General features: G+C 37.4%; 1 protein-coding gene across 1 annotated transcript in view; it reads right to left on the reverse strand.

Annotated features, from left to right (window-relative positions):
- Positions 1-216: 216 nt before the first annotated feature.
- Positions 217-19,119, reverse strand: part of LOC132543178 (DENN domain-containing protein 3-like) — a 46,396-nt gene continuing 27,493 nt past the window's right edge. Inside the window, exons 15-24 of the mRNA XM_060206647.1 lie at positions 16,352-16,456; positions 15,572-15,743; positions 13,782-13,924; positions 13,375-13,540; positions 11,547-11,743; positions 9,911-9,994; positions 5,940-6,074; positions 4,513-4,646; positions 2,991-3,116; positions 217-1,861 (exon numbers count right to left, since the gene is read on the reverse strand). Of these exons, the coding sequence (XP_060062630.1) occupies positions 1,646-1,861; positions 2,991-3,116; positions 4,513-4,646; positions 5,940-6,074; positions 9,911-9,994; positions 11,547-11,743; positions 13,375-13,540; positions 13,782-13,924; positions 15,572-15,743; positions 16,352-16,456 (1,478 nt within the window). The 3' untranslated portion in view covers positions 217-1,645. The remainder of the gene's footprint in view (positions 1,862-2,990; positions 3,117-4,512; positions 4,647-5,939; positions 6,075-9,910; positions 9,995-11,546; positions 11,744-13,374; positions 13,541-13,781; positions 13,925-15,571; positions 15,744-16,351; positions 16,457-19,119) is intronic.

Genomic DNA, 19,119 nt, shown 5'->3' on the forward strand with positions numbered 1-19,119 from the left:
AAGGCTGTTTCTATTCCACAGGAAGCTGAGAAATGGACCTGTATGTGATATCGTGGTCATGTTCTAGTCATGACACTTTACTCTAATTGCTGTGGGTGACATGCAATGGGCTTCCAATATACTGTAAGATAGCAGGTATCAACCACCTGCCTCAAAATTTCACTCTGGCTGTTCCCAGGTCAATAAACCCAGTAAACAAACCAGCAAATTGCAGCATGTTGAAATTGCTTCACCCAAACTAAAGGAGTAGAAATTCTAAAGGTTTATATCTATTTATACATTGGGCCTCAACTCCCTTAAGGGGGTCAGCCAAACCATTTATATAGAATTCTCCTTTACCTCAGCAAGTTCCAAATTCCTACTGAAGAAAGATTTTACAGAATTTGTTCTAGTCACCCTATCCAAGGGGGCTGATACCTGCCGTTCATACAAGATTAATTCTCATTCACCTAAGAATACTTCAGACCAAGACTGGGCAAAATCCATTCATTCCTACAGAAAAAGAAGGATCTTAATTTAAATCAAAGAACCTGCTATATTTCCCCTTTTGGGCCCCATCCCTCAGACCCACTATTTATACAAAATTGAGTCCCTTTTCCCTAAGGATGCTTCTGATCAAATTTGGTAAAATTCTGCTCAGTCCTTCATGACCAGTGGCGATTTGTAGGAAACGTTGCTGTACCCGCAGTATGCCATAAGCTCACTTGGCCGTTTTGGCCAGGTGAACTAACTAGAAGGAGAGGCTGAATTTATTAACACTTTATTAATTACTATCAACAGACCCACTTAAATGAAATCCCATTCCAATATCTGTTGTTCCATGTGTTTATTGCCCAAGAACATGTCACCCTGTATATTAAGGATTTAGTAAGTGTCTGGGCCGTGGACACAACCTCAACAGCAAAGATAATTCCATTTCTTACCCTCCTGGAAACACAAACTGCTATAATAAGGAATGTTAAACCATGAACTTGGATCTTTACTAGAGGTACAGGCCTATAGTCTACCTACTGAGCCATCGCAGCCCCAATTACTGTAAAACAACATCCAAATACAATCATACAATACTTTATAGTTGTTTAACTTCGCTGTGCTAATATTTAGTGACTATCCTGGTTTGATCTAGTTCACTAGTATCAAATTTAGCACTAGACTATGGGCTGATATGATGTACAGACCCAACAGATATTATTTTGAGATCTTCAACTCAACATCACCAGAATGCTTATGTTTGTCGGTGAGACAATACCCAGACATGGGAGGAGTCGCAGAGACAGAAAACCTTGTCAACCAAAGGTATTTTCAATCATCGTAGAAACGTTTGCTGGGCTTTTAAATTTTCACTTTCTTTATTGTTCACAAATACAGCAAACTTAAATCACCCCAAAATATTACAAACTACACAGTATATTTACTTCAGATAATACTACAATGAAACACATTTATATAGAGAGCATTCTGCAATCATCTAAAATCTGTGTGAAATTTATAACACACCATAAGTAGGACCATATCACAGACTGAACTGGTGGTTGCTGCTGGTTGAAGATAGAAGCTGACCAATGTTGCTTCACCCTGGGCAGCAACTGTCCTGTTCTATTGTCTCAATATTCCAGTAGGAAGTAATCTGGACCTGTACGTCTTACTATTCCAATAGGAAGCGTCCTGAAGCTGATCTTGTGTCTGTGGGAGTCCAGATTGCAATTTTTCCATCAGAACTTCCAGCTCCACTGATGATATATCGGTCATCCGCACAACAGAGTGCACGCACGGCATCAGAGTGAGCCTTAAGTGTTTTAATGATCTTTCGAGTCTCAATATCAACAACATATATGATCCCTGACTTGGTTCCAACCCACATCTGAAACAAACCAGATTGAACTATACAATGTTTGTAAATGCTCTATAAAAAAAATGATCTAAAATGACTGTAAGACTATAGTACTATATGCCTCCTACTTCTACAAAAGTTTTATTTTAAAGGTCGAGTTTGTATTAAAAATTGAAATGACTTCTTGCCAATAACCAAAAGTCCTTGGCTACTGATATTTGGCATGGACAATGTTAGTATAAAGGGGTACAAAGTTTGTTAATATGGTTGACCTTGATGCAGTTAAAACGTAACAGCGATCAAGCTGAGTTTGTTTAAGACTTCAAAACATTTCTTCTCGATAATCAAACTTGAACGAGGGGCAAAGTTAACAAGTCTACCAAGCAAGTCTCATCATAATTCATTTGTTCCTTCTAAAGATAACACGAAGAAAGCATTCAGTTAGAGTGCTGAAATATATCAGCCAATCAGGTTACAGCAGTCTCATATCATATTCCTTTGCCAATAATCGAACCTGAACAAGGAATTAAGATTATAAGTCTACACAGCAAGTTTCCTAAAAATCTTATCATTCCTGCATAAGATAATGTGAGAGAGCATAATAAAGCTGAAAACACTTACCTGAATCACTAATGAGTTTACATCACAAAGGTGTTATTTACCTGAATCACTAACGAGTTTACATCACAAAGGTGCTATTTACCTGAATCACTAACGAGTTTACATCACAAAGGTGATATTTACCTGAATCACTAACGAGTTTACATCGCAAAGGTGATATTTACCTGAATCACTAACGAGTTTACATCGCAAAGGTGATATTTACCTGAATCACTAACGAGTTTACATCGCAAAGGTGATATTTACCTGAATCACTAACGAGTTTACATCACAAAGGTGATATTTACCTGGATGACTAACGAGTTTACATCGCAAAGGTGATATTTACCTGAATCACTAACGAGTTTACATCGCAAAGGTGATATTTACCTGAATCACTAACGAGTTTACATCGCAAAGGTGATATTTACCTGGATGACTAACGAGTTTACATCACAACGGTGATATTTACCTGAATCATTAATAAGATTACATAACAAATGTGAATCACTACTAAGTTTACGTAATGAAGGAGATATTTACTAAAATGTTTACTTACCCTGTTTTTAAGCTTTACCATGATACTGATTCCTCTTGATTCCAATTTAATGACTTCTACATCTTTCCTTCCAGTCTTTGTATTCATGACAACCATGTTTCCATCGCGACGACATCCTGCCCATATCTATAGTACCAAAAATAGAAAATATCCTCCAAACACTGAGCCATAAAACAAATCAAATTTGAGGACCATGATCAAGTATAAACTGTAGCTGCATGGGACTTGATGATGTCTTCCCTATATATGTTTGGGACTTGATGAAGCCTTCCCTATATATGTTTGGGACTTGATGAAGTCTTCCCTATATAAGTTTGGGACTTGATGGAGCCTTCCCTACATATGTTTGGGACTTGATGGAGTCTTCCCTTTATAAGTTTGGAACTTGATGATGTGTTCCCTATATAAGTTTGGGACTTGATGATGTGTTCCCTATATAAGTGTGGAACTTGATGGAGCCTTCCCTATATAGGTTTGGGACTTGATGAAGCCTTCCCTATATATGTTTGGGACTTGATGGAGCCTTCCCTACATATGTTTGTTACTTGATGATGTCTTCCCTATATAAGTGTGGGTCTTGATGATGTGTTCCCTATATAAGTTTGGGACTTGATGGAGCCTCCCCTACATATGTTTGGGACTTGATGAAGCCTTCCCTATATAAGTTTGGAACTTGATGATGTCTTCCCTATATAAGTTTGTTACTTGATGATGTCTTCCCTATATAAGTTTGTTACTTGATGATGTCTTCCCTATATATGTTTGGGACTTGATGAAGTCTTCCCTATATAAGTGTGGGTCTTGATGATGTCTTCCCTATATATGTTTGGGACTTGATGAAGCCTTCCCTACATAAGTTTGGGACTTGATGATGTCTTCCCTATATAAGTTTGTTACTTGATGTAGTCTTCCTTATATAAGTTTGGGACTTGATGTAGTCTTCCCTATATAAGTTTGTTACTTGATGATGTCTTCCCTATATAAGTTTGGGACTTGATGATGTCTTCCCTATATATGTTTGGGACTTGATGAAGTCTTCCCTATATAAGTGTGGGTCTTGATGATGTCTTCCCTATATATGTTTGGGACTTGATGAAGTCTTCCCTATATAAGTTTGGAACTTGATGATGTCTTCCCTATATAAGTTTGTTACTTGATGAAGCCTTCCCTATATATGTTTGGGACTTGATGAAGTCTTCCCTATATAAGTTTGGGACTTGATGATGTCTTCCCTATATAAGTTTGGGACTTGATGATGTCTTCCCTATATAAGTTTGGGACTTGATGATGTCTTCCCTATATAAGTTTGGAACTTGATGAAGCCTTCCCTGAATAAATTTCCTGAAAAAAATTTTGTTATCCTGCAATATTAAGCCCATACAGGCAACCGAATCAAAAACTTTTACTCAACGTGGAGGTGGAATTACTACGGGACAAAGATCTACTGCACAGCAATATAAATGTAGGTCAGATCGCTAGCTATTTCATTACAGGATGATTGTGGTACAGCCATAGGACTTACCTGGTCATTGTCCATGATATAGAAGCACTCCATCTCTACAGGATGAACTGTAACATCTGATTTAGGAATATCAAAGCTAAACTTGGCCAACAATTCCCCTTTTTTGCTGATCTGCCAAATACCTTTCCACACTCCTATGTTTACAATGAGAAAAAATGTCTTCATTGTAATTAAAGAATCACAGTACTGAAAATATTGAAGGCTTAACATGTTAATAACTTAAATATTTGTAAATATAAACATGAGATATAATCCATCAAACACTTATAAAGAACATGTTTATCAACGGCCAGATTTGAGATTTTTGATATATTTTCCATCAAATCAGTGAAATTTGTGCAAAATATACAATTCTCAGCAACAATTTATTGGATATTGAACCCAGACTTTACAACAGATTATAAATGGTTTATTTTGCTATTGTAAAACCCTCGCATGCGCTAAAGTAAAAACTACCAAATTGGGGAATGTGCACATTATGAAGCCATAAAATTTTTTGAGGTCACCATAATTGATTGGCGGAATTATCAGGTACAGAAACATTTATGAACAACAAAAATAAATTAATTTACTACTGTACAATTATATTAATGCATCATCCAAAATCAGGGTGAAGTGTTTAAAAATATGATACCAATCAACAAGACGGGAAATTACTGATAGGTACCAACTTGTCTGCTTGTGTATAAGCATGGTTTGGTTTTGACATATCAGTATGCAGAGTCTGCATTGAATCTTATGACTATAGATATATTACCTATCAAAATCGGCCTCATTGGTGTTTAAGAAGCATATCTGTGAGTCTTACCATTGTATAATTACTTATTCATTATAATAAGGATAGTCTTCAAGCAATTATCTTATGACTGTGTTATGAGTAGCCTAAAAACAAAACATCTAAAGAAAACCAAGAGGCTAAATGGGCCTGCATGGCATGCTTACCTGCTGTTCATCTTAGAGTGGATGACTTTCAAATTCCTTAAAATAAACTCATTCAGTGAACAGATTTTATATTTGATTTTACTGTAACTGGGGGTTGTTTATCGTTTATAGTGTGTACCTGTTGTGGTGTCAACTTTGACCTTAGCCCTACATATTTCATCAGACTTGTACCAAGTATTATTTAATATCTCTCTATTTTAGCCGTCCTAGTAAATCACTGTAACATTACCCAGCATTCCATCTCTAATCTCGCCTGAGCTGCTGAGTGTCCAAGCAGATGAATACTGAGCCCAATTAACACTGTGATAGTAGTGATTGTTTATATCAGTGGCGAGTTATATTGTTCCCTGTGTTGTCTCTGCTCACAAATCCTTTGTTCCTTGTTAGTAATGTCCTATTTTTTAAAGGGAAGATAAAACGAGTTGTTGCCCTTAGCACAGATTTACATATACTGACAGTAGTAATAGGTAGCAGACAGTACGTACCACACCATAGGTATCCTTGAGCATATTGTAGTCTCCGTAATGTCTCGCCTCCTGACATGTCCAAAGCAATACGATTGGCTACAGTTAATCCCTTCACATACCATCTGATGATCACGCCGTTTACACTGGCTGAGTATCAAGTGAGGGACTTGTTGTATTTCTTCTTGATGTCAGGCCTATTTGAACAAATTGTGTCCTTCCTATGTTGATGTGAGGGACTTGTTGTATTGCTATGTTGATGTGAGAGTCTTGTTGTGTTGCCATGTTGATGTGAGGGACTTGTTGTGTGGTGCCATGTTGATGTGAGAATGCTTCTGACTAAATGTGTAGTGCAAAATGTTGATGTGGGCTACTTGAATTGTGTTAAAATGTTGATGTGAGGGACTTGTTGTATGTTGCCATGTTGATGTGAGGGACTTGTTGTGTTGCTATGTTGATGTGAGGGTCTTGTTGTGTTGCTTTGTTGTTGTCTTGTTGTGTTGCTATGTTGATGTGAGGGACTTGTTGTGTTGATATGTTGATGTGAGGGACTTGTGTTGCTTTGTTGATGTGAGGGACTTGTTGTGTTGTGTTGCTATGTTGATGTTAGGGACTTGTTGTGTGGTGCCATGTTGATGTGAGGGACTTGTTGTGTTGCTTTGTTGATGTGAGAGACTTGTTGTGTTGCCATGTTGATGTGAGGGACTTGTGTTGCTATGTTGATGTGAGGGACTTGTTGTGTTGCTATGTTGATGTGAGGGACTGCCATGTTGATGTGAGGGACTTGTTGTGTTGCCATGTTGCCATGTTGATGTGTGGGACTTGTTGTGTGTGTGCCATGTTGATGTGAGGGACTTGTTGTGTGGTGCCATGTTGATGTGAGGGACTTGTTGTGTTGATGTTGATGTCTTGTTGTGTTGCCATGTTGATGTGAGGGACTTGTTGTGTGGTGCCATGTTGATGTGAGGGACTTGTTGTGTGGTGCCATGTTGATGTGAGGGACTTGTTGTGTGGTGCCATGTTGATGTGAGGGACTTGTTGTTGATGTGAGGGACTTGTTGTGTGGTGCCATGTTGATGTGAAGGACTTGTTGTGGTGCCATGTTGATGTGAGGGACTTGTTGTGTGGTGCCATGTTGATGTGAGGGACTTGTTGTGTGGTGCCATGTTGATGTGAGGGACTTGTTGTGTTGCCATGTTGATGTGAGGGACTTGTTGTGTGGTGCCATGTTGATGTGAGGGACTTGTTGTGTGGTGCCATGTTGATGTGAGGGACTTGTTGTGTGGTGCCATGTTGATGTGAGGGACTTGTTGTGTTGATATTTTGATGTGAGGGACTTGTTGTGTGGTGCCATGTTGATGTGAGGGACTTGTTGTGTGGTGCCATGTTGATGTGAGGGACTTGTTGTGTGGTGCCATGTTGATGTGAGGGACTTGTTGTGTGGTGCCATGTTGATGTGAGGGACTTGTTGTGTGGTGCCATGTTGATGTGAGGGACTTGTTGTGTGGTGCCATGTTGATGTGAGGGACTTGTTGTGTTGCTATGTTGATGTGAGGGACTTGTTGTGTTGCCATGTTGATGTGAGGGACTTGTTGTGTGGTGCCATGTTGATGTGAGAGTCTTGTTGTGTTGCCATGTTGATGTGAGGGACTGTGTTGCTATGTTGATGTGAGGGACTTGTTGTGTTGCTATGTTGATGTGAGGGACTTGTTGTGTTGCTATGTTGATGTGAGGGACTTGTTGTGTTGCTATGTTGATGTGAGGGACTTGTTGTGTTGCTATGTTGATGTGAGGGACTTGTTGTGTTGCTATGTTGATGTGAGGGACTTGTTGTGTTGCTATGTTGATGTTGTGTTGCTATGTTGATGTGAGGGACTTGTTGTGTTGCTATGTTGATGTGAGGGACTTGTTGTGTTGCTATGTTGATGTGAGGGACTTGTTGTGTTGCTATGTTGATGTGAGGGACTTGTTGTGTTGATATGTTGATGTGAGGGACTTGTTGTGTTGCTATGTTGATGTGAGGGACTTGTAGTGTTGCTATGTTGATGTGAGGGACTTGTGTTGCTATGTTGATGTGAGGGACTTGTTGTGTTGCTATGTTGATGTGAGGGACTTGTTGTGTTGCTATGTTGATGTGAGGGACTTGTTGTGTTGCTATGTTGATGTGAGGGACATGTATGTGTTGAGGGACTGCCATGTTGTTGATGTGAGGGACTTGTTGTGTTGCTATGTTGATGTGAGGGACTGTGTTGTGTTGCTATGTTGATGTGAGGGACTTGTTGTGTTGCTATGTTGATGTGAGGGACTTGTTGTGTTGCTATGTTGATGTGAGGGACTTGTTGTGTTGCTATGTTGATGTGAGGGACTTGTTGTGTTGCTATGTTGATGTGAGGGACTTGTTGTGTTGCTATGTTGATGTGAGGGACTTGTTGTGTTGTTATGTTGAGGGACTTAATGTGTTGATATGTTGATGTGAGGGACTTGTTGTGTTGCTATGTTGATGTGAGGGACTTGTTGTGTTGCTATGTTGATGTGAGGGACTTGTTGTGTTGCTATGTTGATGTGAGGGACTTGTTGTGTTGCTATGTTGATGTGAGGGACTTGTTGTGTTGCTATGTTGATGTGAGGGACTTGTGTTGCTATGTTGATGTGAGGGACTTGTTGTGTTGCTATGTTGATGTGAGGGACTTGTTGTGTTGATATGTTGATGTGAGGGATGTGTTGATGTGAGGGACTTGTTGTGTTGCTATGTTGATGTGAGGGACTTGTTGTGTTGCCATGTTGATGTGAGGGACTTGTTGTGTGGTGCCATGTTGATGTGAGAGTCTTGTTGTGTTGCTATGTTGATGTGAGGGACTTGTTGTGTTGCTATGTTGATGTGAGGGACTTGTTGTGTTGCTATGTTAATGTTAGGGACTTGTTGTGTTGCTATGTTGATGTGAGGGACTTGTTGTGTTGCTTTGTTGATGTGAGAGACTTGTTGTGTTGCTATGTTGATGTGAGGGACTTGTGTTGCTATGTTGATGTGAGGGACTTGTTGTGTTGCTATGTTGATGTGAGGGACTTGTTGTGTTGCTATGTTGATGTGAGGGACTTGTTGTGTTTCTTTTTTGATGTGAGTGACTTGTGTTGCTATGTTGATGTGAGGGACTTGTTGTGTTGCATGTTGATGTGAGGGACTTGTTGTGTTGCTATGTTGATTTGTGGGTGTTGTTGTGTTGTTTTGTTGATGGACTTGTTGTGTTGCTATGTTGATGTGAGGGACTTGTTGTGTTGCTATGTTGATGTGAGGGACTTGTTGTGTTGCTATGTTGATGTGAGGGACTTGTTGTGTTGCTATGTTGATGTGAGGGACTTGTTGTGTTGCTATGTTGATGTGAGGGACTTGTTGTGTTGATATGTTGATGTGAGGGACTTGTGGTGTTGCTATGTTGATGTGAGGGACTTGTTGTGTTGCTATGTTGATGTGAGGGACTTGTTGTGTTGATATGTTGATGTGAGGGACTTGTTGTGGTGCCATGTTGATGTGAGGGACTTGTTGTGGTGCCATGTTGATGTGAGGGACTTGTAGTGTTGATATGTTGATGTGAGGGACTTGTTGTATTGCTATGTTGATGTGAGGGACTTGTTGTGTTGCTATGTTGATGTGAGGGACTTGTTGTGTTGATATGTTGATGTGAGGGACTTGTTGTGTTGCCATGTTGATGTGAGGGACTTGTTGTCTTGTTGTGTTGCTATGTTGAGGGAATTGTTGTGTTGCTATGTTGATGTGAGGGACTTGTTGTGTTGTTATGTTGAGGGACTTAATGTGTTGATATGTTGATGTGAGGGACTTGTTGTGTTGCTATGTTGATGTGAGGGACTTGTTGTGTGGTGCCATGTTGATGTGAATTGGTCCCATTGTCAAAATCATATCTGATCTTTTGGATATAAGGCTGCATACCAAACTTCATCAAAATCAGTTCATATTTTATTAAAATTATCATGTTTACAAGAAAAGTGAATGCATGACAAGGAAGGAACAATGACCGCTACATTGGAAAATGGAAAGTTTGGAGATAAATGGGTCTCAGTATCTGCAGAGAACAAGAGAAAAAAGAAGGAAACTTAGACAGTATGATAAACAACTTTCCACACACAAACTAGACCTGAAATATTCAAACCTCAAAAGTGTCAAAAATTACCTTTTTTTACATCATGATAAGTCAAGTTTCATAGGCATACAGAATACATTATCCCCTCCCTTTTACTTGAAATTCTTGACAAATTCTTAACTCTTAAATACATCTGTTAGTACCGAAAAATTTGAATTGCAGAAGAAAGTGAACAAGTCATGTAAATGAGATGTTTGACACATTAAGTTCATTGTGTAAATCCTAAAATATATATTTCATATGTTTACTTTGTATTCAATTTCATTCTCTTTGCAGAGACTAATTTGAACTTCAGAATCAAAATGTTAATTAGAGAGTTTATTTATATGTTTTCCAACACAGATATACAGATGCATCACCATCACATCTGAATTTAAAACATCTCATGTGATTTCTTATCAAAGTGCCCTCCTTCACATATCCCTGATAATCACCCTAAAATTAATGTAGTATAATATCACTTTTTGTCTTAAAGTTGAGAAATATAAATTTATTCCCAAATTCAAATAAAAATTATCAAAAAACTCTTGTAAAATGAGTTAAATTTTCAATCTTCATCCTAACAAGTCAAAATTGAAAATATCCCTGTCAACTCAATTCAAACAAAAAGAAAATACTGGAATGTTAACAAAATCTGACTTCAAACTGCAGTTTAATGAAATAAGGATGAAATATACAGAAGCTTGATGAAACAAGGATGAGTTATAAAGAAAATTGACGAAGCAAAGGTGAAATATAAAGAAAATTGATGAAACAAGGATGAGATATACAGAAAATTGATGAAACAAGGATGAGATATAAAGAAAATTGATGAAACAAGGATGAGATATAAAGAAAATTGATGAAACAAGGATGAGATATAAAGAAAATTGACGAAGCAGGTGAAATATAAAGAAAATTGATGAAACAAGGATGAGATATAAAGAAAATTGATGAAACAAGGATGAGATATAAAGAAAATTGATGAAACAAGGATGAGATATAAAGAAAATTGATGAAACAAGGATGAGATATAAAGAAAATTGATGAAGCAAAGGTGAAATATAAAGAAAATTGATGAAGCAAGGATGAGATATAAAGAAAATTGATGAAACAAGGATGAGATATAAAGAAAATTGATGAAACAAGGATGAGATATAAAGAAAATTGATGAAACAAGGATGAGATATAAAGAAAATTGATGAAGCAAAGGTGAAATATAAAGAAAATTGATGAAACAAAAGTGAGTTATAAAGAAAATTGAAGAAACAAGTGTGAAATATATAGAAAAATGATGAAACATGGGTGATGAAATATGGAGTTAATAAAGATTTAATGGAGAACGACCATTGAAGAGTTACTTAAGTGTTCCCTGCTTCACTGATGACAAAATCTGATTACGTATACACATTGATTGGGCAATATTGATTCTCTTACAACAGGGAATTTGGTGTAGTTGACCTGCTTGGATTAGGAAAGGAAAAAGCCCCAATACCTCCTGGAGTATAAAGCAGTGCCTGTATGCTGGTACGTTCTGGTTCACTAAAGTTTGGATCAAGTTTGTTTTGTAGCGCTTCTTTCGTGGTAACAGAAAGCAAGTGCTCTCCTCGCCCCATTGCCCGTATGTAACAACAAAGATATTCTGCGGAACTCTCCACTGTAGCATGGTGAGAGCAGTCCTCCTCTTCTCCACTAGGGGTAATATAATTCAGTATAAGTAAGAACACATACCATCTGAAGATGTAGTGTGTAAGTGAATTTATTATGTAATCCTATATTCATATAGAAGGACAAAACGATAATTCTGTCTCTATGTTAGTCACGCTTATTGCAATACAAATATTTTCTCGATAATCAATTACACTGAACACTGGTAAATATACACAGTGGGTGGATTTCTTACCATGACATGTCATGGTATAAATGGTAAACAAAATAAAAAGTTCAGGAGCCCAGTAAGACCCCAGAATCATTTTACAATCAAGTAATTTGTACAAAATGAGTAATGTTACATGGATTTTGAAGTCTTTTAGAAGGCAGGAAAATAATCACAGAGACTTGCATTGCTTGACTTTGCAGGGCAAACATTTCCCAGTTGTTCCAGTTTGAGGTGGTTCACAGGTATTTTTAATCTCTCAGGTGTATAAGAACTGGTGTCCATGTATACAGATATAACAGATATTATAATCAATGGTAGCATGTTTTCGCTATGTTTTTTCCCATTTTGTGCTATACCTTCAATGACAGCAGACAAAGCAAAAATAAATTCCTCAAAATATAATCAACTATACAATGTCAGATTTAACACGTATATCAGATCAACCCTGCTTCCTCCTGTATATAACTAATACCTGTCTATACAGACCACCTGTATATAATTAATACCTGTGTATACAGACCACCTGTATATAATTAATACCTGTGTATACAGACCACCTGTATATAACTAATACCTGTCTATACAGACCATCTGTATATAACTAATACCTGTCTATACAAACCACCTGCATATAATTAATACCTGTGTATACAGACCACATGTATATAACTAATATCTGTCTATACAAATCACATGTATATAACAAATACCTGTCTATACAGATCACATGTATATGACTAATTCCTGTCTACACAGACCACATGTATATTACAAATACCTGTCTACACAGACCACATGGAAATAACAAATACCTGTCTATTCAGACCACCAGTTTATAATAAATACTGTTAAAAAACCACCTGTATATACTAAAACTGTCTATAAAGATCAGCTGTATATAGCAAATATTTGTGTATAAAGATCAGCTGTATATAACAAATATTTGCCTTTAAAAGCCACTTTCCTATAACAAACATCTCTCTATAAAACCAGCTATATATAACAAACACATTTTTAAAAAGGCCACCCATTTATTACTAATACCTGTCTATAAAGACCACTAGTTCTAGGACCCTATGTAACACAGCAGGCAGTAAATTTTATATAACGGCCATCTGCCTATAGAAGCCACTTTTCTCTGGCTGGCTTTATTAGACTAATTTTACTGGACTAGCACTGCAGTCAAACTGTATCTTTTGCTGTGATTCTATTACTTTTTCCTGAGCCATTTTGAAGGGCAACAGATATGGAAAGATAAATAACTCTGTTTTAATGTTTAAAATTTGATGATACCTTCATCATTAAGAGCTTTGCTGAGGCACATTGGGCATCAATGAGCTATACCTCTAAGCATGCAATAACATTTTAGTTCATAAGAGATGTAACAAGACATTTGATTGGTCAATGAAAATAATTCTAACTTTAAAATGAACTTGAATCTTACCTTCTTATAATTGTGTCAATCAGGAGAACATTTTGAGCAGCTTGTTGGACAACAACAATGTCCTTTGTTGCCTCGGAGATGACCTTGCCAGCCCACATCTCTTGGACGAGGAGTGTGAAATGGTTTCTTTCATCTTTGAGCCACACTGTAAACTTGTCATGTTCAGCTGTTCAAAGTTGAATTTTTTGAAAAAAAAGAGCATTTGTGAAAATGAGTGACTCATGAAATAATAGCTGGTAATGAGTGAAAAAAAACAACAAACAAACAAACAAAATGTCTACACATTACCTCAGATCTACCCTTTATACTTAGAATCTGATCATTCCTTTTGTACACTGCCAAATAAACCAATTTAAAAGTACCATGGACTATATTTGCCTGAGATATGAATAAAAACAATGGACTACCTTTGCCTGGCACAAGTCGATGTATCCGTAGGGCATCAGCAACAGAAAACAAAGAGTGCAGCTGTACTTTCTCCAAAAACTGAATGTCTCGTAATTTGACAATTTCTTTCAATTTCTTGGATGCATCCCTCATCAATAGCAACCTGAGATTAAGACAAAAGATAAGCTTCAAAACTGTTGTAAATATCCTTACATACATGTCACTATTTCATTCTTGAAAATGAGAAAAAAACATTTTAGCAGTAAAAAATTATGCCATCATCAATCTGTATTGTTCACATGTGAAAATATTTAATGTTTTAAATGGTAACGAAATGAAATGGTTGGTTTACGATCTAGTTCAATAAAGTAATCTTACTTCAGTATAGACACAGAAGCAATGGTTTGTAAAACTTATACTTAACTTTGAGACAAAATGGAGGATTTTCTGGGTTCAGTTATATAAATGCATGAAAAAACTGAAAGACAGTTTCATCACAAGCTCAAATAATATCTTATAAACAAGAACAATCTTGTTTAGTGCTCAATCACAAGTATGCATACAATGGGTAAATTAATCATCCACCAACAGATTTTTATGTGACATCCCTTTAACAATGATATAGACTGGCTCCCTGAAGGATCTTCGCTTCTGCCTGTCTGCCATTTTGTTTTTCTTATCACACCCAAAATACAATGGGCACAAAAGGGAGCAAGGGGAACCTACATATGAAGTTTAAGATCAATCCAGAACTTCTAAAGATACAGCAGTGATAAATTCTTGTTGTCCAAATCCAAGATGGCCACCTTATCAGGATGTATATGAATGGAAAAGATCCAATCAGAGATAGCCATAACAAAGTACAAATATCAAAAACTACCACTTGACAGCCATATTATTTTTGCAATCAGTCTTGAAATGGATGATGCTAAGAAAGAAAAAAGATTATCCATTGAACAATTCTCCAGAAATAGCCATAACAAATCATTTAAATGAAACCAAAGATGGCTACATGTTGGCCATTTTTTTTGGAGAGGGGAGGATCAGTTCAAGAGAGACAACACATGCACAAGTAGAGGGGAAACTACATCCTGAAATATTACAATTATCCATCCAGTACTTCTCAAGAAACAGAAACAATTGTAACAGGAAGGAGTAATAAAAAACACACTGATCCTTCTGTCTCTCGCCTGTTTAGCGACCTCTACTCTCTACAATATTCCCTCCTTTACAAAGTCTTTGACCCCAAAGACAATAACTACTCAGGTTCAATATCTATCTCCTACAGCTTCTAGCCCCAGGGTGGCAAACGTCAACTCTTTAGTCTGTAGTCGAACACTCTACAGCTTGACTTAAGGGAAATTCCCACTAGCTGAGGCTAGTAAGGCAACCTGTACTCTCAGCTTTTACACAAGAATTGTTTAAGGACAGTGGAAAAGACGGTGTACAAATGTCAACTGAACAGCTCAGTATCTGTTGACAGTAAGCTAAAAATACTGATTTGTAAATAGAATCTGAATTCACGCTTAAATTCAATGAAGCTCGCGCAAATTATGAACGAAAGTGAGATTGAAATGAGACTGGTTTTCCCAGAGGAGAAAGTGTCTTCTGCTTCAAATGATGACACCTGCCATTTGTACTTGAGAACTTTGTCCAAAACACCTTTATAGTTAGTAAATGTGACTTGTGATATTAGTGACTTGTGATATTATCTCAGCTATATCTGTACTATATTTGGTATGTTGTGTAATACCAGACACAGAGTTATTGCTGTATAGATACAATAATTATTTCTATAAGGAAGACAAACCTTTTGTCTGTTAATACAACACGACCTGTCCCAAAGTCAGTCTTACAAAGTGATGAAACCTTGAGTACCGACTCATCTGTCTGGAGGTCGCGCTCCTCCATCACTTTCATACACTGTTCATGATTTTCTTGCCAGCACAAACAAAATGCCTGGAACGTCTCGTGGTCAAGGTCTGGAAAGTACAACAAGGCAGTCTGAAATAGCTACAACATCTTAGATAAACACAGAAGTCTGAAGTAGTTTTGAGATCTTACAACACAACAGTCTGAAATAGCTATGATATCTTAAATAAACACAGAAGTCTGAAATAGCTTTGAAAGCTTATAACATGGCAGTATAAAATAGCTTTGAGATTTTTCAACACAGCGATCTCAAATAGTTTGAAGATTTGAAAGTATGACAAGGCAGTATAAATGTATATCAGCGGTCAGAAAATGTTTCAGGATCAACATGTCAGTCAAAAAGACGTCAAAGTCTGTAAAATTACCGTGATTAGAAAAGTTATATAAATCGAGAACAAAGAACTGAAACTTCAGGAAGGCATCCGTAGATTATTGTTTAAGCTATCATAGAGCTGGTTTTTAAAATGTTTTTAAGCAGGTTCAATAATGAAAACATAACACTCTAAGTGAAGTAATATTTGTCAAAACTGAAGATGATTTATTGGCAATATTTTTTTCTATTTTTCATTTTTGTATAAATTGTTTCCAGGACAAAATTTACTTACAAAAGATTAAGTTGTATAAAGCAGATAGCTTGATCTTAACAATATCAGCTTACGTGTTTCCCGTGCCATTCCCGTGAGGGCTTGGAACAGCCTAGATATGGTATCGTAGTCCTGTGTCATCTCATACAGAGATACATACTTCCTGAACACATCAAAAGCTGTTAAATACAAACAAATAGGACATTTCATAAAACAGGGAAACAATCATTTATTCTACAATATACTTCAAACAAGAGTATCATTGAAACTGATGAACGATTCTGAAAAAACCAACTTTAATGGAAACAAGATTTTACCAAAGGGTAATAATTCTGTAATTAAGGACTTACAGACCATGAATTAGTACACTGCACATTGTCTTCATATGATCAATGTATGCAAAAAGTTTCGTTATCCCAGTGTATATGCTAGCAAAGTATGCACTGGACATGAAAGGACGGACGGACAGACAAATTGGTGAGCATAAAAAAGCAAATAAATAAGAAAGCAAAAGCAGATCTATTGATGTAAGAAACTATTTTTAGGATAAGCTTATTCTGGAAGGCAGCTTGATTTCCAGTTTTTATATTGTAATTTCCCATAGTTTAAATCAAATGTCTGTAGCTACACAATCATCCGATCTGATCATCCTTGGTATAGAATTAAACATGAGGCCTATTAGCCTCAACAGTCATCTGATTATAAACACCTATACAATAGTAATACATTAGGAGTGAGAACAGTTATCAAATAATTAAAACAGATTGAAATATTTTAGCAGTAAAGGCAAAAAGACAATCTTCCTCCAGTTTCTCAATTTTTTGACAAATTTCAGCTCAATAACATCAGAGGAACTTGGGTACAAGTAACAAGATTAGGATTGGTGTTACACAGGGAACCCATAACTACTAAATCATGTTTCAAAATGGCCAACATGCAATGGTTGCCACTTCAAATGTTTGCCAAAGCTGAAAAATAACAATACTTCATTGGTTACCTGTTCTTAAAATCCTCACCATTTTTCAGATCAATGGCACCAACGAAACTGGAAAAGTTTAAAACGTGTCTTTCAAAATGGCCTCTATGGCAGCCATTATAAATTTTGGACAGACTCAAAAAATTACAACACTTGGTCAGCACCATTCAAAGCTAATTTCAGGCATATTTCAGTTAAATCTTACATGTGAAACCTTAGAAGAAGATTAAAATTGGTGTTGTTCAGGGAAGCCATGATTGCACAATGCATGTATACAAAATGGCTGCCGTATGGTTGCAATGTCAAACTTTTGACGAGACAGAAAAACAACAACACCGGCTAATACTATCCGCAACATCCTAATTAACATTCAGCTCTGCTACAAGGGGAACGTGAGTAGAAGATTTAAGATGGCAGGCATGGTAGCCATACATTTTTATGAAAAACAATATATTTTAGTTTAGATATTTCAAAACTGTATAAATACTGAGAGGAAAAAGAAACGCAATTAGGAATTTCCAGGTCAACTACGGGAAATAGAAAAGGGTTTTAGAATGTAATTATGGTGTAACTGGAAGATAGTTGACCACTCTGTCATCTACGAGAATTTCATTCGTGTACATTAAGTAAACCTTTCAAATTTGACGTTGATTCAACAGTACCCCACTCAAAATGAAGTGCGTTCTAGACCCATCAATATTGTGTGTGCCACCCGCGAGCTGCAGTAACTGTATGAACTCTTTTGTGCATTGAATTGATTGGGGTTTTAAGCCTCCTCATGTGTATACGATTCCATTCCTCATCAAGCGGCAACGCCAACTGAGTGATGTTGATTTGAGGATTCGGCCTAAGTCTTATCCTTCTGTCCAACTCTTCCCATAATGTTCCATTGGGGAGAGGTCAGGGCTGTATGGGGGCCAGTCTAGGGTGGGGACATTGTTTGCTGAGAGATAACCACGGCAAACCCTCGCTACATGCAGCCGGGCGTTGTCCTGCTGAAAAGTCAGTTGACGCTGCTGTACTAAAGGAACAATATGCGGCACTAGAACTTTATAGAACTCTATAGCAGACAGCCGTGGGATTTCCCTAAATAAAGACCAGAGGAGTCTTGATACCATGCGCAATCCCTCCCCATACCATGACCGATCCTCCTCCAAAGCAGTCAAGCATCTGCATAGCACTCGTGGGTACATCTATAGACACGACGTCGGCCGTCTGCCCGGTAAAGTGAAAACCTGGACTCATCTGAGAACAGGACTCTTCTCCAATGTTGAATTGGGAAGCGTCTTATGGAATGTGCGTTCAGCCATTGCATTTGTCTGGCACATCGCTGCACATTTAGCTGTGGTCCAACATATGGCAGCTGCGGTCTTAGACCAAAGGCACGCAGTCTTTGGATCAATTGGAACATGATGACGTCCAGTTGTATTCCTTGCTGTTTCCGTGGCCGTCAGAAAGCGATTGCGTAGGTGGCATGTAGTCTTTGGATGAGACAGCAAATGTTGGATGGATGGACTCCAAATTGATTAGCAACCTGATTTTGTGGGGAACCTTGCATAAGAAGTGCAATGGCACGACCCCTGTCAACTTCGGACAGTCATGGCATTTTTTACGGTGAATTGTTTATGCTTAAAATGTGGGAAATCAAGACGGATATGTCTGAAGATTCGCACACACAGATTTTGAACCAATCCTTTATACTGGGTTCGAGATATCTTTGTCTCTTATTCTTTTGTACAAGTGGCATGCGCAGTTTAGTTATGCATCAGTGATTTTAATATGGTACCATAGGGACCTAACTCAAATGCACACATTTGTCAAGTTTCAAGGGTGTACGTCAAGGATTTAATTTACAATATTAACTTT

This window comes from Ylistrum balloti, unplaced genomic scaffold (assembly GCF_031769215.1).
Source record: "Ylistrum balloti isolate Yb309-2 unplaced genomic scaffold, AGI_CSIRO_Ybal_v1 Utg369742, whole genome shotgun sequence".
NCBI classification, from domain to species: domain Eukaryota; kingdom Metazoa; phylum Mollusca; class Bivalvia; order Pectinida; family Pectinidae; genus Ylistrum; species Ylistrum balloti.